At 42.8% G+C, this 26,279-nt stretch overlaps 3 protein-coding genes across 4 annotated transcripts; 2 read left to right on the top strand and 1 right to left on the bottom strand.

Moving 5' to 3' along the window:
• The first annotated feature begins 1,296 nt into the window (after positions 1–1,296).
• fgfbp2b (fibroblast growth factor binding protein 2b) lies at positions 1,297–3,000 on the top strand. Its single transcript, XM_071923408.1, has 2 exons — positions 1,297–2,142; positions 2,567–3,000. Exon 1 carries the CDS (start codon positions 1,356–1,358, stop codon positions 2,121–2,123), a length of 768 nt encoding a protein of 255 aa, XP_071779509.1. The 5' UTR covers positions 1,297–1,355; the 3' UTR covers positions 2,124–2,142; positions 2,567–3,000.
• A 2,341-nt stretch (positions 3,001–5,341) lies between these two features.
• fgfbp1b (fibroblast growth factor binding protein 1b) lies at positions 5,342–7,073 on the top strand. The gene is made up of 2 exons (XM_071923402.2): positions 5,342–5,384; positions 5,793–7,073. The coding sequence occupies exon 2, from the start codon at positions 5,820–5,822 to the stop codon at positions 6,558–6,560; it is 741 nt and encodes a 246-aa protein (XP_071779503.2). The 5' UTR covers positions 5,342–5,384; positions 5,793–5,819; the 3' UTR covers positions 6,561–7,073.
• A 6,999-nt stretch (positions 7,074–14,072) lies between these two features.
• On the bottom strand, positions 14,073–22,868 carry anxa5b (annexin A5b). Of its 2 annotated transcripts, none has more exons than XM_071923386.2 (13): positions 22,751–22,868; positions 22,385–22,428; positions 19,609–19,693; positions 19,082–19,176; positions 18,658–18,771; positions 18,421–18,511; positions 17,652–17,731; positions 17,487–17,537; positions 15,908–16,001; positions 15,703–15,798; positions 15,497–15,555; positions 15,067–15,189; positions 14,073–14,538 (listed from the first exon to the last, which is right to left on the bottom strand). In XM_071923386.2, exons 2-13 carry the CDS (start codon positions 22,385–22,387, stop codon positions 14,476–14,478), a joined length of 954 nt encoding a protein of 317 aa, XP_071779487.1. In that variant the 5' UTR covers positions 22,388–22,428; positions 22,751–22,868; the 3' UTR covers positions 14,073–14,475. The 2 variants fall into 2 exon arrangements, with proteins under 2 accessions (XP_071779487.1, XP_078147836.1); XM_078291710.1 differs by lacking the exon at positions 22,751–22,868 and adding an exon at positions 22,535–22,689.
• Positions 22,869–26,279: the final 3,411 nt, after the last annotated feature.

Raw genomic sequence — 26,279 nt, 5'->3', positions numbered from 1 at the left:
GTCTGCTTTGGGGGGTTGGGGGTTACGGGGATTCGGGGTTGGGTTGCACTGAGGTGGCGTGACACTGTTGCATCCTATCAGAGGACGACTGCGGTAACTGAATTTAGGAGAACATCTGTTCCAGAGGACATACACACACACACACACGTGCACACACACACACACACACACACACATATACACACATGTATCCCACTTCAGATGTTTACTTTGCATTCCCAGTGTCTCTTACAAAGGCACTTTCTCTCTTCCCACTAGATTGATGGCTATAAAAATAAAACTTCCTGAATGTTCTGAGGTCACGAGTCTATTTGTACACATGTGTGTGAGTGTTTACGCAACACACTATACTCTATGCCTCCCTCTCCTCTTCCTCTTCCTGTCCATCCTACTCCGTTCATATGGAATATTCGAGTCTCTTTGATGGCATGGTCTGTTTTTCCATTCAGTTTCAGTAACAACTCACTATGGAGTGCAAACAGGTCTGGTTTTAAACTCAATAACTCTGAGTGAATATGATCTGTGGAATTATATATAAGGACATTATATATATCTAAGGATTATATGTAAAAGGACAATTTAGTCAGGATTATATGTTAGCTTTATGATTATGGAAATGAATCATATGTCGTAGGTAGCACTAGTGACCTGAATGTTTCAATTCTTTATAAAAAGGAAGTATCTGTATCTCATGAGGAGCATGAAGTTTTTTTGGGGGGGTTGGGGTGGTGGGGGTCACAGAACAGCTTTAACTCTTCAGCAAATAACCTCGGGGGGCAATTTAGCTTGGCAACCTCGGTGTTCTTCTTCTCCTCTCCTCCCCCTCTTCTCCACCTCATCAATAGTCAAAGAGCCTCCTATGTGAGATTATATAATGTCACGTGAAGCTTTTTCAGAACATTTGGCTTCATATGTGTACCACCCTTCAGCCCCAACACCCCCCCCCCCACCCCCTCCAGACGCTCTGACCACTTCCCTTCTCTCCTCCATCCCCCACCCTGTGCTTATATTCCTTAGTACCTACCACCCCCCACCCCCCCCTCCTGTCCATCACTTTTTTAAAAATTTGACCATGCCACAGTGGGTTGGGTCTAAGTGATGTGGTGTGTGCGCGTGTGTGAGAGAGTATATGCGCGTGTGTGTGTGTGGTGCGGGGGAGGAGTCAGTGCTATAGGAGGAGTCTGTGTCCTTCGGTTCACCTGAATAATACCTTCTTTGTGCACTTCAGCCCTTATAAAGCCAGGCTAGGCTGCTGTCTAACCTTGCACACCTTAGCCGTCCGTGCACACACACACACACACCATCCCATACCCACGATACCACTGCCATCCATCATCACCACGATCAACGCTGCCATGAGAGCCGGGATGAGAGTGTTGCTGCTGGTCCTAGCAGCAGTGTGTGTGTCACACGCTCAGACCAACAACAGCAGCAATGACAACAAGCAGCAACAGCGCAGCATCTGGGACGATCCCATCCGATTCAGCACTAAGAGCAAGGATACCTGTACCATGGTGGTGTCTGGAGCCGGGGACTACACCCGCCTGCGTGTCTCCTGCAAAGGCCTGAGCCAGGGCCAGACCCCAGGACGCTCCTACTACTGCGACTTCCAGGGCAAACCCAACCTGTGCCGCCCCTACAACCTGAACCCTCGCCACTACTTCACCCAGATGATGTGGGACATGAGAAAGGTGAGCCACGCCTGCCAGGGACCAAAGGTCTACCGCCCCCTGATGTGTAAGAAATACCCCGACGAGGCCCAGATGACCTTCCTGGCCTCCTGGCCCAAGACAACCACCCCCAAGCCGACCACCCCCAAGCCGACCACCCCCAAGCCGACCACCCCCAAGCACTCCAAGCCCGGCCAGGACCAGCGCAAGCCGGTGGTGCCGGCCCAGACCAAGCCCGTCACCACCCCCAAGCCCGTCAAGCCCCAGCCACAGCCTGTCAAGCCCCAGACCGGCAAGGGCAGCCAGCCCAGGAAACCTACACCTAAGCCTGGAAAGACCACTCCACGCCCCACAGACCAGTCTGACACCAAGTCTTCCCGCCTGGCCTCAGAGTACTGCTGGAAGAGCTTCCACGGCATCTGCAGCTACTTCATCAGCTGGTTCCAAAACTGAGACTCTGCCACAGATACAGGTGAGTGACTGAACGATGAGACAGGTTATAGGTATGAAAATGGAGAAAGGAGACTACGTCCAGGTGGTAATGTCATGGTGTGGATGAATTATAGTATATTGAGCATCACTGTAAAGCCAGAAATCATGGAAGATAGTGGGAAAGGGATAAAGGAGCGGTGAGGAAAGTGATCAGTTAAACCAAAAGGTTATAGATCAAATTTTGAATTGTGAATTAACACTTCACAGATGTCTTATGAGTTCATTTGCCCACATACATTCTCTTGATAAACTCCAAATAAAAGTCTGTCTCTGAGTTCATGAAGCATTTTATCTCTCTATACAGTCTCCCCATTATCAGTAGAAACTATCTCTATCTTAAGTACAACAGCATAAGAGACAAGTATGATAATGTCCTTCCTAATGTCATTTTTTTGCTGTTTCAGGTTGGTAACATCAGCGATGGACCCAGAACACTTCTTTGTCTGTTTCTGACCCCTCCAGGATTGATGTGGGAGGTTATGGAGTCGCCATCGTTTCATCACACAGCTCACTCCCACTGTCGCTCTGCGAGACGCTCCTCCACACCTGCAGCATCTCGCAGTTTGAACATTTCCCAAACATTTGTCCCACGCCTGTGTACGGTTGCAGGATGACTGCTTGTGATGTCTTGGTGTAAATGTCCTTATTACTTTGAATTCTGTAAAACACAAACACACAGTAAGGTAAATATGACAGGCATGTGATTTTGTTTGTATATGATGCAGCATTCCCTCCTCGTGTCACATCAATATAGGGAACTATTTCAACATCTGAATATATAACATTGATTCAAGTAAATAAAGCGGAGATGTGTGAACGTAAACAGAATAAAGTTAGACTGGTGACTTCTCTCCTGTGTTCCTCTGTTTCTTCTTCTGTGGTGATGCACTCCCCCCAGAAAGAAAAGTTTTCGCTCATTTATGAAAAAGGAGTCATTGTGCCCCTTCACTGCCGGCTGTAAGGTTGAGGAGCCTATTAAGGTAGACACAGACCAAACCAAAACTGCAGTAAAGATAATATAGCAAAGTCATAGAGAGTGTTTGAGCAAAACTAAACAGTTCTTTGTATGACTTGATGAATTGAGTCTAAGTCAGCGGTAAGAGCTACCATGTGTGGGAACAGAAGCGGTCTGTGTGGAGGCCGAGGACGACTGGAAGGCTTGTGGCTGCAGCACTAGAGCTGTTTTCCAACATGAGACACACACATAGTGGGCAGGGATGGAAGTAACAAATTACACGTATTCTCCTTACATTTACTTAGTAGCTTTTTTTTGTGTGCTTTTACTTTTTGGAGCATTTTTAAGTCTGTATCTTTTACTCAACTTACTTTATCTTTACTTGACTTAAGTATTGTTACATTTTAAATCACATCCATTACAGAGTAAATGGATGTACATTTTGTAGGCTCCCCATAAGCTTTGCATCACAAACTGGCCAATCATAAATTGCATCTGCACAAAACCTGCGCAAGCATGTAGAGGTAACATTAAGTTTTCTGTAAAATTCAATGCTCAAATTGATCTGAGTATCTTAATTAACGTTAGACAAAAAGCCGTCCATCCCGCTACAGCTCAACATGGTCTCACACTGAATTTTGCCCTTTGCCCTGGGAAAGATCATATTACTTAAGTACAATTTAAGCCAAGTTCCATCCTTGAGTAAGATATGTTGGTAGCCTATTCTTTCCCCCCTGCATAATCTAAAACTACTTGGTGCTTTAAACAAAACAAAATGAAAGAAAGAAGAACAGGACTGCAACAGGACTATAATAATAATAATAAAAAGAAGAAGAAGAAGAAGAGGAAGCAGAATGCAATATTTTGAGGTGACTGTAAGGAAATTCTATTTTCTCTTGACAGTCAAGGTGAGCTTTAAATACCATTCACCATCGTAAACACTATAAGCATTTAAATCGTACTTTTATTCTGACTTACATGAATTTGAGCGGTGAATTTGTACCTTCTTACACAAATCCTTTTACAATCCATGTGCTGATTTGCTGCTGTACCTCTGACTGCCACAGGGTGGTGCTGCTGAGCACAAGGGGAATAGAGTGTGGATTCACTGGAATCACCATCCTTGCTACTTACGGTAAAGCCTCCACTTTCACACACAGTGACTCATAGTGATGATAGCCTAGCTTGTGAGATTATTGGACACGTGCCCACATGAGCCTTTTATGGGCATTCACTACTATAATGTCTTTGCTCCTTCCTGTAGTATTACTGCGTCACTCCAGGAATGAAAGGTGATACAGGGTGGGGCTGCTTATTGACTGGTGCAAAGGTGCTCCGGCAATGAATGGATGGATGAAACACTGACTGAATCAATAAATGAATGAATGAATGAATGAATGAATGAAGTGAGTGAGTGAGTGAGTGAGTGAGTGAGTGAGTGAGTGGGTGGGTGGGTGGGTGAGTGAAAGATGAATGAATGAATGAATGAAATTCATGTTTGAGGTAACTGTGTGTGTGTGTGTGTGTGTGTGTGTGTGTGTGTGTGTGTGTGTGTGTGTGTGTGTTTGTTTGACTTACTTTGGCTGTACTAGCCTATTTCAGGGGCATGGGTGATAAGGACAGATCATAAACACAATTTCCTGTTGTTTCCCCCCTCATCGCTGAAATCTTCACGGTGACTTATGGAATACAGCTGCGGATTGGTGGAAGGGTAGACAAGCCTCCAAGTGTGTGTGTGTGTGTGTGTGTGTGTGTGTGTGTGTGTGTGTAGGGGGAGGGGGGTTGTGGTAGTCTAATTAGGGTTTTTAAAGTTCTGCAGAATAAACATAGAAGTTGGCTCTACCTATGTGCAGACATATGCAGCCTATGTATCCATGTCAATAACCGTATCTGTGCAGAGTGTCCATTAAAAGCTTCTTATTTTATGGATTCTTTGATCTTTCCGTACGCGGCTTCTTTGTCAAATCTTCTGGCGGGAGTTCAGTTTGGACACGTCAAGTCAGGCACAAAGGCATTCCCTTCCCAAATACATTACTGCCATGGTTCACTCAACGGTTGTACATGCACGTGCGTATGTACGAGCGCGTGCGTGCGTACGTGAGTGCGTGCGTGTGTGTGTGTGTGTGTGTGTGTGTGTGTGTGTGTGTATTGTTGGGCGGGAATGGTGGGCGTGCCGCAGCATCTATAAATGCCATGTGCGAGCCCCTAGATGCCTAAAGAGAGCCATAACAAGCCACTTTACGCACGTCAATACCCTGTTATTTTCGGTAAGTGAAAGGACCGGGGAATTTATGGAAGCATAGCCAGCATGTAACTTTCTATTAAATGGTTATGAACCGTGGTATTTTTCACAGCAATGTGGCACGCATCAACTTCTGAGTGTCTCCGAATACAGTAGGTTCTGGATATGCAACTAGTGCACCGAGATTATTCAAAGAGACAGCTGCCATTGTAATTAATCCTGTCTGAAAAAGTTAATTTTGATCTTGTATTTTAGCTGGATACTGCAAGTTAGTTACTGTCTGCGTTGGTCTTTAGCCTAATTCTTATATCTCAGTTTTATTGTAGCCAAGGATGTAGTGGATACTAAACTCACTTAAACTCAGTTTAGTCTTTTTATGTGCGTAGGCTCCTCGCTGATAAGTGAGATTATTTTCCTGTCTTCTGCCCTTCAGGTTGGAGTTGTTATATCTACAAAGGAAATGCTGCTTCTGCGGACTCTCGCTCCCTGGTTGCTGTTTGCCTTCCTCGCGCAGCAGGTCTCCCTGTCCTCCGGCGCGCGAGAGAAAGGGCGTAAAGGCAAAGCAGAGGACAGAGGAGCGGAGCAGACTGGGAGCGCTGCGCCCGGCAGAGCGCAGAGGGGCGGGAAGGCTGCAGCGACACGGGGCAAGTTCTCCACCAAGGACAAGATTCAGTGCACGTGGGCGGCGAGAGAGGACGGGGAGACGGTCAATATCAAGGTCGACTGCGAAAACCGGGAGGCGCGCATCGCAGGTGGAGTCACCGAACTGAGCTGTGAATACAACGCCAAACCTCAGGTCTGCCCGGGCTACGTTTCGAACCCCGCGGGCTTCTGGAAACAGGTGTCCCGCGCGCTGAAAAAGCTGCAGATGAAACTGTGCATGGATGATCGCGCGCTGTTAAAGGCCGGAATGTGTAAGCGCGCGCCCCGGGATGCACACTTCAAACTGGACATTGGCACCGCCGTAGCCTCCGCCCAGCAGCCCGGCGACGATATGATGAGACAGCTCGAGACGCCGCGGACTCGCGCCACTACCACCACCACTACTACAGCCACTGCCGAGACATCTGACAAGCCCATCACCGGCTCCTCTTGCACGGAGCGCGTGGACCAGCGGAAACTGAGTGAAGAGTATTGCAGCAGCTCGTGGGCCAGTGTGTGTTCTTTCTTTTTCGCCATGCTGCAAAGCGGAGATTGCTGATTGCCCTGCATCAGAAGAGCTCGAGACCCGCGGTGGGAATAATGGACATACCCATTTAAGTTAAAGGAGGATTTCGTTAAAGCTTACTATTTTCATGTTGTTGGTTTTTTAGAAAACAATGCAAATGTTCAAGACATTTTCCAATTTTTAATCATCAGTAATTAAAAGATATTTTTCCACCAAACAATATTCTTGAACAGTACAAACTGGTGATTTTCGATCACTGCATTCATACTGAAATTAAGTCTTATGCGGCCTCAGGTGTGCATTTATCAGGGTTTTTTTACAGCGACTTTGAGCGTGATTCAGCCAATCAGAAATGAGGACCAGAACCACCTGTTTTATCACACAGACTGTTTATCGAGAGACTTGAAGAGAAATTTCTGTAGGCTCATGGAGAGTGGTACTTTCGTCTACCTCTGTCCAACTGTATCAATAATACCACTAACAACATATACCGTGAACTAATAACACCACTGTATTTATGATCCTCAAATAAATATTTTCTATTTATACAGTGTTTTTTGTTGCCTGCAAGAATTCTGAACCTTTTATGGAGGAAAGCAGAGGAAACTGTGGACATTCCTATATGTGTATACCAAAGAAATTGTGTGTGTGTGTGTGTGTGTGTACGGAGACAAAATTATAGTCTCACTCTCAAATGTACACAACACTGAGCACCCAGTCCCATACCATGCAGGCAGAGCGAAAACATACTGCCTCTCCCTCATCTCAGACTTTCTGTCTGTGGTTTGAATACACAATTATATTCCACTTTGTGGCAGATCAAACAGTTTGTAAGATACATAGATAGTTACCGCCATCCCACCCGCCACTATGCCCTCAGGTTAGAGCGCCACACACACACGCACAGAAGATGAAAGACTCCCTCTGTTTCTCTCTCTATCTCTCTCTCTCTGTCACACACACATACAATTGGACATGGCATTCAAATATAGGGTTATGTCTCCAGTTTCCTGCAACAGTCTCTAATTACTTTTCCAGTGAGAGAAGCCAGCTGCGTTGGGAGCGCGGGTATTTCTATATGTTTGGGAGTGTAAATTTTATCCTCTACGATTCCAGCCTCTATCTGTTAGAGAAGTGTGTGTGTGTGTGTGTGTGTGTGTGTGTGTGTGTGTGTGTGTGTGTCATAAAGAGAGAGAGGAACGAAGAAACAGAGGGAGTGTTTGAACGTGTGTGTATTGTAATCCCTGCGCACGTCCAAACCCCAGATGTGCATTTTATCCCTTCCTGTTGGCTGCTCCCGACCTTCGTGACCTCTGACCTCCTCGTCCCCTCTGCCAGACACTTAAAAACCCACCGGGGGCCGATTTCACAGTTCTCACGGAAGTCCGCTCCCTTTGATGGCACGAAAGGGATCATTCACCATATTGTTTTACCAATCCCTTCTCCAGAATACAAGGACACATTCCAGCCCCCCCTCATCCGCCATCAAACAGGGAGGAAGTAGTTAGAGGTTAGAGGTCAAGGGTGAAAGAGGAAATGAGGATGCCATCTAAGTCCACTGTATGGTTCAGCCATTTCTCCACTTCTGCCAGTCAACTCTTCTATCTTTTATCTTTTATTTTCGCTCCTCAGGGGTTTGAATATACATCAAAACGAGGTCCGTTAGCAGTATGATGTACTAAAGGATCAGTTAAGACAGAGAGTGAAAAAAAAAACACACATGGAGAATGTGTAAACCACATTTAGTGTTGGATTTTAAAGTTTTACACTTCAACATGTGGTGTTTTTGCAGTTTTTAGATACAGGCATCATGCATTTTCTAAGACTCACAAGATGATAGCAATCACTTCCAGCAGCATCACCGAAGACATCACCATCCCATGAACTGAAAACTTCCAAACATTGTCTGAACTGGCACTTGTGAACACTTTAAGACTGTGTGTGTGTGTGTGTGTGTGTATGTAGTTGTGCCAGCAAGAGGGTATACACCATAATCACTGAGATTCCAGAGCCAATACTCATTAGAGAACTCTATAATGTACAGTAGCCTACATTCAGTGGGAGAAAGGGGAAAGTGCTTAAAGTGGTTTGTTGGCATTATGGCTTCATCTTGTGTGTGTGTGTGTGTGTGTGTGTGTGTGTGTGTGTGTGTGTGTGTGTGTGTGTGTGTGTGTGTGTGTGTGTGCATGACAGAAAGGAAGGAGTCAAAAGAGAAAGAGTACAATTTGAGTTAAAATTTTTAAAAAAGTAATCACACACTCTCCCTCTCACCCCCTCTCTCTCTCTCTCTCTCTCTCTCTCTCTCTCTCCCTCTCTCTCTCTCTCTCTCTCTCTCACACACACACACACACACACATGCAATGGAGCAAACTTGACCCAAGGCGTGATCCGTCACAGTCGTATCACTGCGTTGGGTTAGGGCTGTGAGTGCTTGCTGGTAGCTTCCCCTCCAGAACAAGCCCATTTGATTTACACACTCAAAGGTCAGAAGTTAAAAGGGGTTGATAAAAGGTCACAGATAGACACACACACACACACACACACACCCACCTAACACACTTACGTACAGATACTCAAACACAACTACTGGATTTGTCCTCTAGGAGTGGTGGCATGTTTGCTCATGTTGTGATAATAATGTGTGTGTATGTGTTTGTAATTCCCTGCTTCTATATCATCAGCAGGCGGTTTTCATTGGAATTTGCTTGTAGGCAGTGCCAACTCCGGCCTGTACAACACCGCACACATTCATGTACACACACACACACACACACACACACACACACACACACACACACAGGCCCAAACTACAGGGTTGTGCAGGCACAGAGATAAAGATCAGAATGCAAGTATGTGGTTGGAAAAAAAACACATATCATGTCATTCAGCCACCAATCACAATCTCCTGATTCTACGTCCTGTACGCCTTGGTCATTATTACTTATCATTATCATTACAAATATCTTTTGGGAGGGTTTCTTGATGGAATCTGTTACAGATATAAAAGACTGAACAGTTGAACAGTTAATATTTGATGAACAATTTCCGCAAAGCTTCAGTCCAGGAAACAAAATCCCTAATCTGGAATGTCAACAAACGACACTTTCCAGAGCTGCTCCATGGACAGCCTACTGTATGGGAGCCTCGTTTACAATGTCTTACAACCAAATAAATTCAATTTTATGGTAGTGCGGTTCTCAGAAATCCTATTCATTTGCAATGGGTCATCATATCATCATGTAGATTAGATTCTTAACTCTCTAGTTTCTAATTTTGAGACACTTGGTCATGTACACAAATCTAGACTAAACTGCCCAAGATCATAGGTATAACATATTCTGTATCAATGTGGGTTTTAGTGGGTCTTTGTCACACTGCAGGTTTTTTCCTTCATTTCCCTTTTCTCATCAATGAATGGAGCGGGCCATTCATAAATGATGATGATATGACATGATATTATGACGGAGAGCAGATTGTGCTGTATAGGATACCAATATTTACTATTGTTGGATTTGTAACTTATTGTTTTTCTCATTTATGCTTTTTCTCATTTATATTTTGTATGTACTATTTTTGCACTATTTGGGTTCTTAACATACACGTATTTCACTTTAAGTCTTTATCTACCCAGAATCAGGTGTGTCTCTGTATGCACTCATGTCTGAAGAAGAGCTTACTTACGCTCGATGTCACATGTTGTGGTAATAAACGCCATTGGAGCAATTTCTAGTGTGCGGACTCTATCTTGCAATAATTGACTGTCTTTCTGTGCAGCACCTAGCGTCAGTTTGGATGTGTGTGCTTTTGTGTATGTTTAGCAGGCCGTTAATAAACCTTTCCACTTGTACAGTATGTGTGTATAGCCACTAATTACCAGAAGAGACCTTTCAGTTCAGGTACACATAATCCCAAACCCTCACTAAGCCCAAGAATATCACGACGAGGTGAGGAAATCCCCAAGATAGTCCTGAGGAATTCCATTATAGTATTTTGATAATCATCAGCTCATCTCAGTCACATTTAGGTATGTGTGGAACAAAACCTAATCTCTCACTCTCCTTTTTGATCTCATACCGGCGTATGGAGGCACATGTCCCGTCTTGTGTCTCTCATTGAGAGGTAATGTCCGTGTCTTACAAACAAAACAAACACCTGTGACAACATCCCCCACACCAGCCCTCCACTCCTAAGTATTAACACGCTTCCGTTACAAACCCTTTGAGGTCTCAGGCCTTACAAGTACAAGCATGATCCTGCAAACGGAGGATCCACCTCAGGAAAATATTCTATTGGCTCTTCTGTGTTACTTGTCTGCATTTGCATGTGTGTGTGTGCATGTGTGTGATTCTCTGATGGATGAGACGAGTGAAAACAAGTTTCTAGTAATTAAGCCTAAAGTGCTGCATGATCTCTTTCATTCATTGTAATTTCATTTCATTTCACATTGAAAGTTTAGGGCTTGGATGATGTGTGTCACAGAGAACAGTCTTTACTGCCATAGTATCAGATGCTCAGTGGGTTTGGGACACATTGGAGAAAATTAGATTTGCCACATCAATCCCACCACGGCATGAGATGGGGAGGCTTTATTGGAAGAGAGACAGGAAGGAGAAATGACATGTTACAAAGTTATAAGACCAAATTCCAATTCAGGACATCATGGTTACAAAGTATGCGCCTTAGCCAGCTGAGCCACAAGAACACCCAGATAGAGGTAGTTTAAGACTGGGACACTCCACACTGTCACCAGCTTTTCAGGAAAATAAAAAAGGAAATAAAAAAACAGGCTTGTTTTATACGTATTAAGTGTCGCAGAATTTGGTCCATGTAATCCCTCCGTTCAATTTAAAACATGAAAATCACCAAAATTGTAGTTACAAGATTGTCACAGAACAACAGCGAAATGCAACGAGTCACAGCGGCACCTGAGATAATTTGCACCAATCTGGAACTTGAGTTGTTATTGTGATCCATAACTCAATGGAGTGTCTACATTGTAGGATTCACTGTGTCACTGAAAAATATGGTGGACAAAGCATACAAAAAGAAGAAGCCTTGCTGAGCAGCAAGGCCGGAATACCAGAGCACGCCTTGAGGAATTCGGGTGTTATGGATTTGTGGCAAATTTTACTACCAGATTACTCAGAAATCTAGGGATTTGTGGTCACAGCGTTATGTCAGGTAATAAAAGCAGCTGAGGAAAGAAGTCAGTGGATCTGGCTGAAGACCAGCACCTACAACAGGAAATCAACTTCATAGAAAGCTTCTTCTTGACTGGGTGACATACACCACCCACAGCTGTTGTTAATGTAGTAGTTACTGTCCTACTGTCACAACTTGTTGGATTAGCCTAGAATGTGTCATACAGTCTATATTGTGGACCCCATGTTTTTTCTTTTTTCTTTGTTATTCATTATTTTATGCAGCACTGATAATACAATAAGTTATTATGGGGCCCACGATGAAAGGATGAAATTGATGGGTTTTTTTTGAATGAGGCAGATATTGAAGATAATGTTGATAAGGAAGCAGATCACAGTGTAATACAGAGAGACACTAGAACTTTTTTGGGTGAGGGAAACTGCCCACTTGACTTCAACAGCTATCGAACTAATATACCAACAATCAACCCCTCCTAACATCCAAGCGAGATGAACATGTAGATGTAAACACTTGCTCTAGATGGCGGCATGAGCTATAAAGGATAGTTATATCAGATCCCTTGTCTTGATAACAGAAGACATCCAACCCTTTGGAAATTGTTAGATTCATAACTTAATGACTGATTGTTTTTGCTGCTGTACAGAACATAAACATGCAAAGCTGATTGTACATCGACAGCAAATTCTCTGCAGGAAGATAGTATCACCTTGTGGTAGGGTTAAATTTCACTTGACCAAATTTGGAGCCACACCTTGTGGGGGGAATTTGAACCACTCCTGTCAGGATGTAGGATCAGGCAACCACAGGCTAAATCATGCAGATCAAAGTCATTTATCCCAAAAAGCGTAAACCGGTTTAACTGTAACAGTTAAACTCTGCAAGCTGTGGAGCCACTTCCCTGGTCATTCAATCTTCTGCTCCTTTCGTTGTTCATTTTAATGAATGTGTCATGGTATGGAGACAATTAAGTGTTGAACTTGAACCTGTGTGTTTTTCTGATCAAGTTCACGGTGCCTCGGCTCGGGTGGTGAAGGGCTGGAGAGGAGAGGAGGGGCCGGGGAGGAGGGGGAAAACATCAAAACAAAACTCAACGCTCCAGTAAGTACTTCAAATCTGACCTACAAAGCTGACCGACCCCCTTATCCCATCGCACATGCCCACCCACAAAACCCACACACACATACACACGCAAAGCAGCGAGGGGGAGGAGTCGGAGGTATTGTTCTTCCTGTGGCTCGAGGTGGCCTGACCTCCACACCCTGCTGTTCGGTCCTTGTTATTGGCTGCCTGTTTCTGTGGCAACAATCAAGGGCAACCGCTTCCGTGACAACAATAACAGAAACGGTTAGTGGATCAGCTTAGTGTAACAGGACCTGGGATGACCCCTCCTTCCACCTAACACACACACACACACACACATAACACTTTTCCATCTATTTTATTCTCACACAATCACTCACCCTCAAAAGTTACAAGATGCTATGCTGCAGCTAGTATCTTCTTGTGCTGTATTATGCGTCATAAGAGACATACCATTCAGTAAAAGATAAAAAGTCAACACAAGAAGTTACACTAAATCATATCCACTTGGGAAGATGGGTGATAACCACAGAGTAGAGAAATGCTGAAAAGCTTTCACTGGTAGAACACATGCAAGGCGCATGACAGTGACAAAATTAACCTGTTCATGAGATCTCATCACCGCCTGATACAGAACAACACAGGAATGAAAGGGCATCATGGGATGTTTACAACCATCAACAGTGATGGACCATAGTCTGCCATCTGTGGACTGTGTGTGCATTTATAGAAAAAAAGTGCAAAGTACAAATGCTCCAACCAAATCTTTCTGGCATTCACACACATCATACCATCATGATTATAGCTCAAATTGATGCCTAAAATTATCCTCTATCTGTGTGAAACCTCTATATCACTTTCTAAAGGCTGTCTTTGACAAATACAGTAATACTGTAACTAGGATCCAAAGTCTAAGAAATAGATTTTACAAGCTTTGGGGCAGAGATGTATAACAGTATAACACTATGCTACACTCTACTACTCTGCTATTGTTCAAATTCTTTTCTTCATTTGAGTCTGTATGTAGATGCTCATTTTTTCAGAGATGTATTACTCGTGTGAAAAGCTACTAACAAGTTTTAGCCACATGAGATCTGAGAACACAAACATTTTGGTGATGATGACATGAGTGCTGTTGAGGTACTGCATGTTTCAGGGCTGAATGGGTTTACCATGGCTTCACTAGGCTGCTCTAGCTCCCTCCAGTGGCTATGACAGTGCGGTGCACCTCTAAAAAACTGATGTAGGCTTCATAACGGGACAGGATCAGCACTGGGACACATTTATGAAACAGGATCACCATTGAACTTCATCAATTGAAACATTTATTATTGCATATATTGATTTTGCCATACAAAGTGCATAAAAAACACAATCGTAGTCAGATATTTTGGTATTATAAATGAATAATGATATTAGTCATATTGAGGATATTAGTGGACCCAAAGCTGCTTTAACGTGGACATGAACACAAGGTTAGCTACCTTTCAAAGAAATAATGTGGAATTAAAGTTTAAAAGACCTAATGGGTCATTTCTCACTCACAGGCGAGTTTTGTTGTGATGAATCAAGGCTGTGTGTTTGCTTGTTGCCTCAGTGAGTGGCTGGCGGCCCAAGGGCCCACTTAGGGAAGAGGCACTTCAGGTGGTTTTGTTTTTTGTTTTTTTCACTTCAGGTGTTGTTCCTATTATGCTTGTTGCTATGGTTACGCATCATCCCCTCCACAGAGCAGCAGTAAGGCCTTGCGGTAGTCACCACCGGTATCTCCCTGTAACACACACACACACAAGACATATAAGGGGAAAGGACTTGATAGGTAGAGGACAACTGGTGAGTGTGTGTGTGTGTGTGTGTGTGTGTGTGTGTGTGTGTATATATATATATATATATATATATATTGTATATACTGTATATACACACACTACCAGTCAAAAGTTTGGACACACACATTTTTCTTTATTTTTCACATTTTAGAATAATAGTAAATGCATCAAAACTATGAAATAACACAAATGGAATTATGCAGTGACCAAAAAAGTGTTAAACTCAAAACTATCTTATATTTTAGATTCTTTAAAGTAGCCGCCCTTTACCTTGATGGAAAGGCAAAGGCTTTGGAAAGAAATTCATACATAGGCATCAACTTCACTATTTATATTTGACTAAGAAACAAATTTCAAGCATTTTAAGCATAAGCCTTTAGATCAAAATGGCTTTGAGATAATGAACATTCAATCAGGTGTGTCCAAACGTTTGACTGGTAGTGTATATATTGTGTTCATCTGTAGGTGCGTACCATAATCATGGAATGCAGGGAGCAAGCAAACATCCTCCTGAACTCAGTTCTGACGTCCAACATGTCCACCTCACTGCGAGTCACCATCACCCTAATCAGGGTCTGGTCGTCAGTCCCCGCCCCCTGCAACAAACACACACACATCTAATAAATAAACGTCCAAAAAATGGTCAGTCTATAGGAAAAAGTTTATATTTTCCAAGTGGATTACATCCTAATATTCCCAAATTGGACAAGTAAAAGCATCAATCAGGTAAAGTTTGAAGCAGCAATGGTGGCATTTTTCTGGCATTAAAATGTGTCAACACAACTGATTTCACAGTGATATAGTCTTGAAGAATACATTAAACCTAGCACTGTTTATGCTGGTTTGGCCGTTTCACTCGACATCTGTGCTCCAATCTTCCTCAACTGGTTGATATTGCCTTACCTTCATGGCATAGTACAGGGTCTCAGCAAAATAGGTTGGAACGCCCTTGGCACACTTCACTTTAAGGGAGAGAAAAGGGGAAAGGGGAAAGGGGAAAGAGTCAAACATTACTATTACGAGTGAATCAAAGTAACAACCACTCAACAAGCAAGATAACAGGACTGAGTTTTTCTAGTCTGTAATATGGACTTGTTTGTGTTTCGTACCGACGGCAAGAAGAAGGTCTCTCAGGCTGCCAGACGTCTCCCTCTGAATGCTCTCCTCCATCTCATATCCTGACAGCTTCATGTAGGCATCAAATACTGAAATGCATACATTCAGCATTCAGTTATTGTGTTCCAAACAGTAAGATCATAAAAATACATGTTTAATCCTCTCTCTCTCTCTCTCTCTCTCTCTCTCTTTCCTCACCTTTCCTCAGATGTTCTGCGCTCCGGTTGCCCAGGATGGTGACAAACTCCTGTTCATCAGTACCGTACTTCTGCTCTCCTGCCTTGAAAAGGGTCTGCAACAACAAAAACACTTGTAAACATCAGACATGGTTTATCCTTCAAAAACAGGCAGAGGAACAGTCAGTCAGGAGGAGTCCGCTGTGCTGAAACCCTTTAACACCACCTGTGGTTGAAGGTGAGCCAATCCTACAAGAAGCCAGGAGAAGACTGTGACATTTTGGGAAGCCAAACTTGAAGATGCGGAGTAAGAATTTTCAACAAAATGATCAATGTTTTTCCACCCCAACTGGCCACTGTAAGTATGTTATAGCAGGGCTTGAAATGACATTTTTGTCTCATTAGTCAATTTTACTAGTGGATTTCAGAGAAACCAGCCATTTAAATTTTCACTAGGAAAAAATATTTTTCTTAAAATATGATCAAAGGATTGCAGAGAATGTAACTACATGTATTTCATCATCTTTATTACAAATTATAATATTGATAACAGCGCATTCATATCAATGTATTTCTTGTGCTACTCCACTCAACAATTTTATATTGCCCATAATGTGATTAATAAAGTAAATATATAAAAACACAGAAAAAGAAAGTAGGGTTGGGAATTGATAGAGTTTATCAATGTTGATTGCTTAGTGATTCTTAATGATCAGATGCCTTAACGATTCCATTGTCATTTCCTTTCATACATATATTACCTTTATAGCACTCCAAAAATGCTAATTCTGTACTTGAACTGATTGAAATTCTGAGTCTGGCTGAGTTGGTATGATATGAGATAACAGCATAGCAACAAATAAGACAAACTCGACTCTTATGGAAATGTAGCCACACTTTGGATTTCTTCTTCCCAACGTTTGCTCACTGCTGCTTTTCACTTCAGCTACAAGGATGCTGCAGAGAAATGAACTGAACAGACTCCGCTCCCCCCGAGCCTCACACTCAACAGACCAACGAGACAGTTGGATAGTGAATCCATGTCACAAAGTCACAGCAAAGCCTCAGTATTGGAGGAAGTTTGTTTTCATACAGAAACTAGATCAGAAAACCTCATCCGCCAAAGTGGCTGGTAGAATTGACATAGTTACCCGCCACAGACAAATTTATTTTAAAATTTGTCTGGTTGGTAGGTGTTCATTTCAAGCCCTGGTTTACATGGCGACAGTATTTCCCTGGCCTTTTCTTTTAAATTCAAGGAAGGAAACAAGACAGGACACACTCCCACCACTAGAGAGTACTATATCCTCCATTACAGATCAGCCACAGAAACCGCCTCCCCCACCTCCAAAACACACACACACACACACACACACACACACACACACACACACACACACACACACACACACACACACACAAACTTCAGCCGGCTCCAAGTCCAGTGTGTTGATCCTATCATGACACACATGTGACAGAGTCACGCCCTTGGGCAAACAAAGACAAAGACACCATTGACAGTGCAGAGTGAAAACATTTACTGATTCTTTCATAGCAGTTGATCAGCTCTGATCAGCAATCACAACATACAACTGACTCACCTCAGCATCGCTCTCTATAGTTCCCTGCTGCACTCCCTGCTGCCTGCTAGCCTGAGGAAAGACAACAGACTGCTGTTAGAGGAGAGGAGAGGAGAGGAGAGGAGAGGAGAGGAGAGGAGAGGAGAGGAGAGGAGAGGAGAGGAGAGGAGAGGAGAGGAGAGTCACCTGAAGCAGAATAACCAGCAGTCTCTTGAAGTGACCTGAAGTGTCCCCGGCTATATCCTCCTCCAGGTTATCATCATACTCTGAGAGAAACACAACACACATACAATTTTACTTTCTCTTTTAAAAAAGGTTCCTCAGTTTTTGTCACATTTTGGTAATTTCATGCAGTTTGGTTTTTATTTACCTTTGGGAAACAACATCTCTTTGTCCATTAGTTGAGCATTTGCCACATGTATTTTAGTCATATAAATTATATCAATACTGTCCAGTGCAAAATGGTGCAGCCAAAACTCCTTCACTTGAAATTTGTGGGTAACTGCCTGGCTAATCATTACTTCTGGCAAGCTCTCTTGAATCAATGTTTCCACCTCTGACAAGATTAGACACAAACTTGTGACCCTGTTCTAATGGGGTCACATGCTACCTAGCTTGTCACTACACATTTAATAGGAAGATTTATCAGTACTTGTTTTCCTATGATCAACTAAGTAAACAGGTATCAACAGCAAAAGGCTATAATGTGTGCAAACAGCCTGATACAATGGTCTATGATATATGAATGCAAATGTGGAGCTGCTTGTGTATGATCTGTGCTGGGTGGAATGAGGAATGAAACAAAAAGATCATGGGCTTCACTGAAGGTATCTAAAGCATTTTAAACTCTACAAAATGTCAATTAATGTAAAATAACAGTATTTCAATAAATGAAATATCTATCCATCTTTTTAATAAATTAATCAATGTGTGTGTGTGTGTGTGTGTGTGTTACCCTGTCTGTAAGCATCAACGATGTCCTTGACCTGCTGGGCGGTTCTGGAGGCCAGAATCTCCACCAGAACCTTCTCGTCGGTCCCTGCCCCCTGGAGGCCAAAGGGGAAACATCACACACATTACATCTGACTTTCCACCCACTCATCTTCCTGAATGTTGGACTGACAATCTTTATGTATCTGTGAGTCTCATCATCATCATCATCAATCTCACATCTACCATTTGCAGCACCTACCTTGATGGCATCGCGAAGTGATTTCACATCATAGGCGATGGGCGGGGTCATCAGACCCACGATGAGCGTCTCGAACTTGCCACCCAGCTCTCCCTTCAGGTCATCTACCAGATCCTGAGAGGGGAATACAAGCTTTCATTAGTTCTGTTGTGGCAGCAACACTGAAGTGTTTTGTGTTTGCATTGCAGTTAAGGATTTTATGGTTATTTTGTGGTTGGATGGTGCTATAGTTACTGTGTCACATGTTCTTGCTACGTCTGTGGGTTTTCTGGGGTTGATTTGTGCTCATGTTATTGATCCTAATCAAACTCTTACACTGTGACTGCTGCACACTGAGTTTTGGTTTGACCTAGTAAAGGCTGGAGCTCTGGTGTGGCTCTGTGTGTGGTCATGTGGTTGAACTGTTGTTGTGTGGCAGCCTGACCTTTCCGTGCAGGGTCTTGTATGAAGCCTTGATCTGCTGCCTCTGGGCGTTGCTGCGAGACGTCAACAGCTGCAAGATAGCGTCCTCATCCGTCCCTATGGCAACAACCACCATAGTTACTCAACCAAGCCATAAAGTGTTGGTTACAACTGTTCCCAGAAGATCTCTCTATTATAAACAGTGAGCGTGTTCTGTCCAGCTGGGTTCCCTATTACAATTATTTCACCCGCAGAATTATAGTATACAGCAAGGTCGGAGTGTGTTTGCTCACACTAACATGTCTCAAATTTCAGCCCTTCTCCTCATGTATGAGTCACTAGTGTCTGGGTGGAGCTCCTCAGAGACAGCAGGCATGTTTCATTGTTGAGAGAGAAGTTCCCTAATAACGGTCTCTCATTGGCCTGTTGGAATAGTATTGACTGACGGGCCTCCAACGGTATCAAATGACTCTGTGCTGACAGTAATCATACATGCACACAAGCTAGCACACACACACACACACACACACACACACACACACATCTTACCCAGTCCTTTCATGGCCTTGTACAGGGCCGCAGCATCCTCATTAGCATTGAAGTTTCCACTGGCTTTCACAGTTCCTCTGCTGGCCTGCAAGATGGAAGATGAGAACAGAGGAGGATTATCATGGTATAGATTTTCTTTAGATATACTGTATGTTGTTGTTCTAACATAACTGAGAATACTACCAAACCTTGGTTGATTTGGATGTTAATGTTTATGAATCACTGTCTGCAAGCAATTCCCATTTTTAATGACTTATAGTCAACATATGAGAAGGCATAAATGTAATTATGATAACCTTTGCTGTGTTGTTTGCAATAGCTAAGTAAAGACAGATGCTCCTGTATCCAGTGGCACCATATAGACATAGACATGAAACTACACAAGACTCTAGTTTATCTCAGATAAGATTAACTCTCTGTGAGGGTGTTGCTGTAACCACGGCAACATTTTTTATGCTACAGCTATAACTTTATTGTCCCAAAACAAGTGGGTGCACCAGAGAAACATTTGATACAGGTAACAGAACAAAGAATAAAGAAGAATAAAAAAAACTTTCTGTTGGGTATTTATGAGCAAGGACATGCATTTTACTACGTTTTAGTAAATAACATGTTACAGTTAATCTAGATTCATGTTTATAGCCAAGACAATACATAACAATCTCTCAGATCCCTTGGGTGCATACTCTCAAAAATGTTCGCCCTTTGAGAAACCCACTCAGCACAACTTAATTACTTACAGACAGAGAACGGCACTGTGCATAATACATGCAGATGTGCACACACAAGCTCACAGCAAAATTATTTAATTCCTACTATTCCCCCATTCCATGAACAGCCGGCATACACCCTGCATGTATTTCTCTACATGCAGAAGAGTCAATAGTTAAGAACAGCTGCTCTCATTGCCTTGCATCCTTACAGAAGAAAGTACAAGAGAAATAAGTGTGGAGGAAAGATTGCTTTTCACTAAGATGACTTCATGCTGTAACAATTGCACTCATTCCAAACACCACTTAAAACTGTGAAGCTTACACAATAGAATAGTGGTAGCTTTTCATTTTAGGGGAGGGATGTTTAGAGAGGAAAACCACGGGAATGTCTCTGGAATTCTGACCCTGAACATGTGGAAAAATCTGGGATGCCCAAAACAAGTCGCTATAACAACCAGGATTCTGTCTGTCTACAGCGAGGAATGCCAAAATATACTTGTGCTCTCCACTCTCTCTTTCACATAAACACACCCAAAGCACACTCAGCACCACGAGCTAAACGAGATCTAATCAAGTCGCAGATGGCTCCTGAGACAAACAGCTGAACAAGGAGATATTGAGATGAGACTATGGACCAGGAATGAGCCAGTAACACAACATAATGCAATATATTTTCTCTGGAATGTCAGACTTGCGGAACAGTTTAGAGCGTATAGCGAGCGATATGTTGTGTCCTGGGAGGCAGGTTCAGACTTGACTTGAGGCTGGGGGCTTGTGATGGAGAAGCATCTGTTAACCCACCATAGGTAAACAGAAATGATCGCAGCTCGGTATCGCTGCTTTACGCACATCTAGAGAAGTCAGCCAGGTCTTATCACTCCCCTCCGACATTTATGGGCTGTTGTTGTTATGGAAACGCTTCACAATCCATGTAGCCATACTTCCTCTTCATACAAAAAATAAGGGAAGTTCCTCTCCGTATTGCCTAATAATGCATTAGCTTTACACTTAGTTATAATTCAAACTGTCAAATTAAGGCCTGTGAAGGACTGATCATTTTGATGATTCAGCAGTTCATAGCAAAGAGTCAATCAGTTCATAGTCCCAGACTAACCTCTCTGTTTGGCTATAGAGAGCGCAGCACTCAGTACCAGGATGTAGGCTAACATTTGTATAATTAAGTAAAAATCATCATAACTATGGTAACTCCACCCTGTCTTTGGAAACATAACTGATTCCCCTTTAAGAGAGGGAGGATGCCTTTAAACTACACAAGCAAAACCACTAGACGTGGAAATGGGGAGGAGGCAACAGTGTGAGTATTAGAGAGAGAGAGAGAGAGAGAGAGAGAGAGAGAGAGAGAGAGAGAGAGAGAGAGAGAGAGAGAGAGAGAGACCCACCCGAATGGAATACAGCCCACATGAGTCATAGACTAAACTTCCTAACTTCCCCAAATTCGCCCTTTTTGCAGCCCCACGAGCATGCGCACAAGCATACGCGCACGCACGCACGCACGCGCGCGCGGACACACACACACACACACACACACACACACACACACACACACACACACACACTTACTTTATAAACTGGAAAGTTCTCATTAGCAAAACCACTCAGGAGACAAATTCTTTCAGCCTTTGCAATATTAAACCACATTATACACCTATTTAGATGGATATAAATGGTCGCCTAGTCGACACCCTCTTAAAAATATATCTTCATCAAATTGGCTGCCTGGCTATGATAGAAAATCTGGCATTTAATGTACACTGAAAACCAATTTCCAAAAAGTTACCCAACAATCAATGAATATTCTAATTTTCCAAACTCCTCCCTACAGTCAAGTCTAACCTTACGATTATTTAATGTTATGTTATTTAATAAGTGGGCGTTGTCTTGGACGAGATTTCAGAGGCTAAAACTCAGTGTGAGTCATTTGCATAAATAACGGATTACATAGCTAGACTTAAAGATTTTTTGAAACAATTATAATTCGTCATCTGGTCAGTGTTAAAGTTTATGTATTGTTTAAAGTATCTGAACGCGCTGTGCCTACTTACCATTTTGACAGTCGGGACGGTTTATTCAACGGAGAAGGTTGTGCCTGTCAAGACAAATAAAAACGTTATTCTGCAGCCAAAACAAGACGCCAAAATCCTTCCCAACGCCCGCAGCTGTATGGACTTTAAATAACTTTTGTTTCAAATAACTTTTCGCCTGTTAGTTAGCCTATTGTCCGATCCCTGTCTCTTCCTATCCTGTCGCCTGGAGTAGCCTACTGTCAAACTCCTCTGGACCCGATGTGGCTCTTTTATCTCTTCAGGTAGACCCTGACCCCGTCACCTGGCCGCTGCTGTGTCTTTGTATGCAAATTAGAGCGATAACATCCAGCTGTAAATCCACCCGGTGTGGCGCGAGGAACTTACTGTAGAGTAAAAGTGTCGGTTGAAGCTCGCGGAAGAGAGAACCGGGACAGAAAGCGAGAGAGAAAGAAAAGGACGGACAGGGGTGAAACCCACTCGGAAAAAGTCTCCGTTGGGCGCGTGAGTGTGTGTGGGCCACACCCCGACGCGCACGGTAGGCTGCTGCTCCTGAAGCACTCTGGGAAATGTTGTTTTTGATTTCCGTAAACTATAGTGGCTCCTAAAGCGGGGTCAGCAAAATGAGGCATAGTTTCATTTCACTTTTATTTCACTTCTTAAAGGTTAGTACACTGAGAGAATGTATGATAATGAATGACAATTTACATTTTGCAATTTAGGCATTTAGCAGATGCTCTTATCCAGAGCGAGTTACAATCAATGCAACAGTAAAATAAGGGAACATTCCTCAAGCATCAACAGGGTAAGTAACCAGATAGTGCCATGAAAACAAGAAGTGCCACAACGTTACACAAGTAAGTAAAAACATCGCCCCTATCAGCAGTTATGTTAAATCAATATGCAAGTGTAAGTATAATCTAATAACATAAGCCGTGTGTGTGTGTGTGTGTGTGTGTGTGTGTGAGAGAGAGAGTGTGTGTGTGTGTGTGTGTGGGGGGGGGGGGGTATGTGGGGTCAAAGGGTCATGTAGGGTCATAGACTGTGTTTTACTCTGACTTTTCACTCTCTCAGCTATCTCCCCTCCTACAGTATGGACAGTTATACAATTCTCTAAGCCTGCTGTAAGTAATATCTAACAAATGACAGCATTTTACTAGCGGCCCGTGGTCTAACTGTCTATTTGTCTATTTCTGTGACATAAAAACTACTCCCTTAAGCCATGTGTCATGTGTAAGAATGCATCTTAGCTCTAATATCAGGTCTTTTATTTCCAATCCATATAGTTCTTGAACAGTAGCTAAACAATGCGGTTGCAGCGGTATGAGTAGTGATTTTCAGTCACTGCATTAATATTTGTTAGCCTATGTGGTCACAGGTGTGGTTTATCAGGTATTTTACAGTGGCTTTGAATGTGACACTTTTTATATTAGAGAAGAGAGACAGGGAGAGAGAGAGACTATCAAAAAGAAAAGTGTCAGAATATTTGACTACCATGACTGACAGAAAACTGGGAAAATCATTAACAAAATACACTTAGACACAACATGGCTATGGATCATAAGTGGACCTGGAAACCCGGGGAGGCTATGCTCATTTTGTCATCAACAAACTAACCATCAAGTAAAACAATCTCCCCAGTCCTCAAAAAGTTTCCTATTTATGTGGTAAGAATACTCAGTGCGCAATTTTAGCTGCCAAATTTGCAAACATTTGTCACCTATTAAGCTAAATGGGCAGCAATACTGAATGAAGGATAACATTGCAGACACATTGCCTGTTGTTACTGAATGCAATCCATTTTGTCACTTTCTGCTTTGGCAATGTATGGAATTCCCATGCCATGCCAATAATGCTGAATTGAATTGAAAGCTAGAGAGATAGAGAGACAAAGACGCACAGAGAGGGAGAGAGGGCTAGAAAGAGAGAGAGAAAGAGAGAGAGAGGGAGAGAGAAAGAGAGAGAGAGAGAGAGAGAATGTAGTTTCTACCGTCTGAATATTTTCACGTAGAACTCAACATTTTTGGCCTATTGAACTTATGAAATAGTATTTTGAGAGCATGTATTTGGAGGATGTATCCTGTAGCCTGTGTTTTTAGATACGAAGCGGCTCATGGACCTGTAAAGTACTCACTCACTCACTCACTCACTCACTCACTCACTCACTCACTCTAGGAGCCTTTAGGAGGCATGGCAATGTCTACAAACAACCCTGAACCAGGATCATTCACTCGCCTCCTCTCTGCGACATTGCTGAACTGTGTAGGCTGCTTCGCAGCTGTGACACTGTGTGTCCTTGCCGAAATGTAAAGTGTCATTTTTACAAATTGAACATTTTTTGGAATCCTTTGTGCTCACTTGATGTTATAGCTCCCAGATGTATTCGCAACTTCAATTTTGCATCCCTCCTTAGTATTTAGTTTAATCCAGTTGGGGATGCAAAATGGCACAGAGGAAAGCAAACAATGAAATCCTTTATTTTAGTTGACTGGAAATTACTTTTCTTCTTTCTCTCAAATCATTATTAGATACACACAGTAATCCTGTTACTGTGAATAATCAGATTAAGGTGATAGTTTGATGTGTGTTTATATGGAAAGTATATAAGTGTTTATTTGGTTTGAAGTAATACAATTTCCCTCCCAATAAATCAGGTTTAAATAGATTTATTTGATAGTTGGGTTGGTCCTGACTAAACCTGCCTTATTTATTTTACTGTAGCTGAAACCTTTCTGAACATTTCACCATTTTGGTGTTTATGCCCATCTAAAGACTTGAGGATGTTCCTTTCTTTGATTTGGCTCACAGTGAACTGAGTTTCACCACTGCTCCAGAAACAACTTGACATTTTTTAATTTAACCCATAATTGCAATGTCAAGGACAATGATGTTATTTATTCACATCTCCCTTGTGTAAACAAACACACTGCTGTTGCCATCCAGATGAACTTTCGCTGTGACCGTTATGACACATGCACACATTTAAAATAACTGAATGAAATCACACAAGGTGCAAGCACAAGGTGTTTTTTACAATGTAAAATAAATCACATGGTTGAGCATTAGTCTAAATGAGTTAACCAGGTTATGCTTACACCAGTCCTGACCTTACTCTGATTAAGATTATTGGACTAATGCGTTTACATGACATTTGCTATGATCAAAACATTGCCTTAATCAGGTTAACATCCGATTATTCGTGTGCATGTAAACATAGCCATTATGAAAGAGATGGTAAAGGTCACAGGGAGTAGATTAGTCGTTCCCTCTTTTCATTTAAAGTTGTACCACCAGTGATGCTAGCAATCCTTCTCTGAAATCCTTGATCCTTATCATCATATATTTGCATCATTGGTGAATACAGATGTCCACGGTATTCAAATATTTCTCTAAAAATATGGGTGAAATACATATATAAAGCCCATAAAACACACACATGCACTCAGGCACTCAAGCACACACACACACACACACACACACACACACTCACACAACAAACAAAACTCCCTAATGAATCTTGAAGCTGGTTGTTTTGGGGTGGCAGGTGTCGTTCACAGTGCGTGGGTCAGCGTCTGTGTCCGTAGCGCCGCAGCTGTTGAAGTAAGAGGCAGAGTAACACAGCTAATAGCATGCTGAGTGAGACGAAGACACAAAGGTACACCGCCATGCTCCATCTCCAACCTGCGGCTAAAGGAGGCACACCATACACCTCCACAAAGCGCACCGGGACATGCATGGAGGGATCGGCTAGTGTGAGTAGAAGTCAAAGATCAAAACAAGATTCCTCCAGGTCATCCGGAAGCAGATAGGTGAACTCCAGTGGTGAGCCTGCTGGTGATGTGATGGTGAACGTTGACTCCCAATTCTGTTGTTCACAAGTGAAGGTTTGGTTTTCAGCACTTATCCTCTGAGCACC

This window comes from Centroberyx gerrardi, chromosome 3 (assembly GCF_048128805.1).
Source record: "Centroberyx gerrardi isolate f3 chromosome 3, fCenGer3.hap1.cur.20231027, whole genome shotgun sequence".
NCBI lineage: Eukaryota > Metazoa > Chordata > Actinopteri > Beryciformes > Berycidae > Centroberyx > Centroberyx gerrardi.
This window is presented reverse-complemented; position numbering and strand designations above follow the sequence as displayed.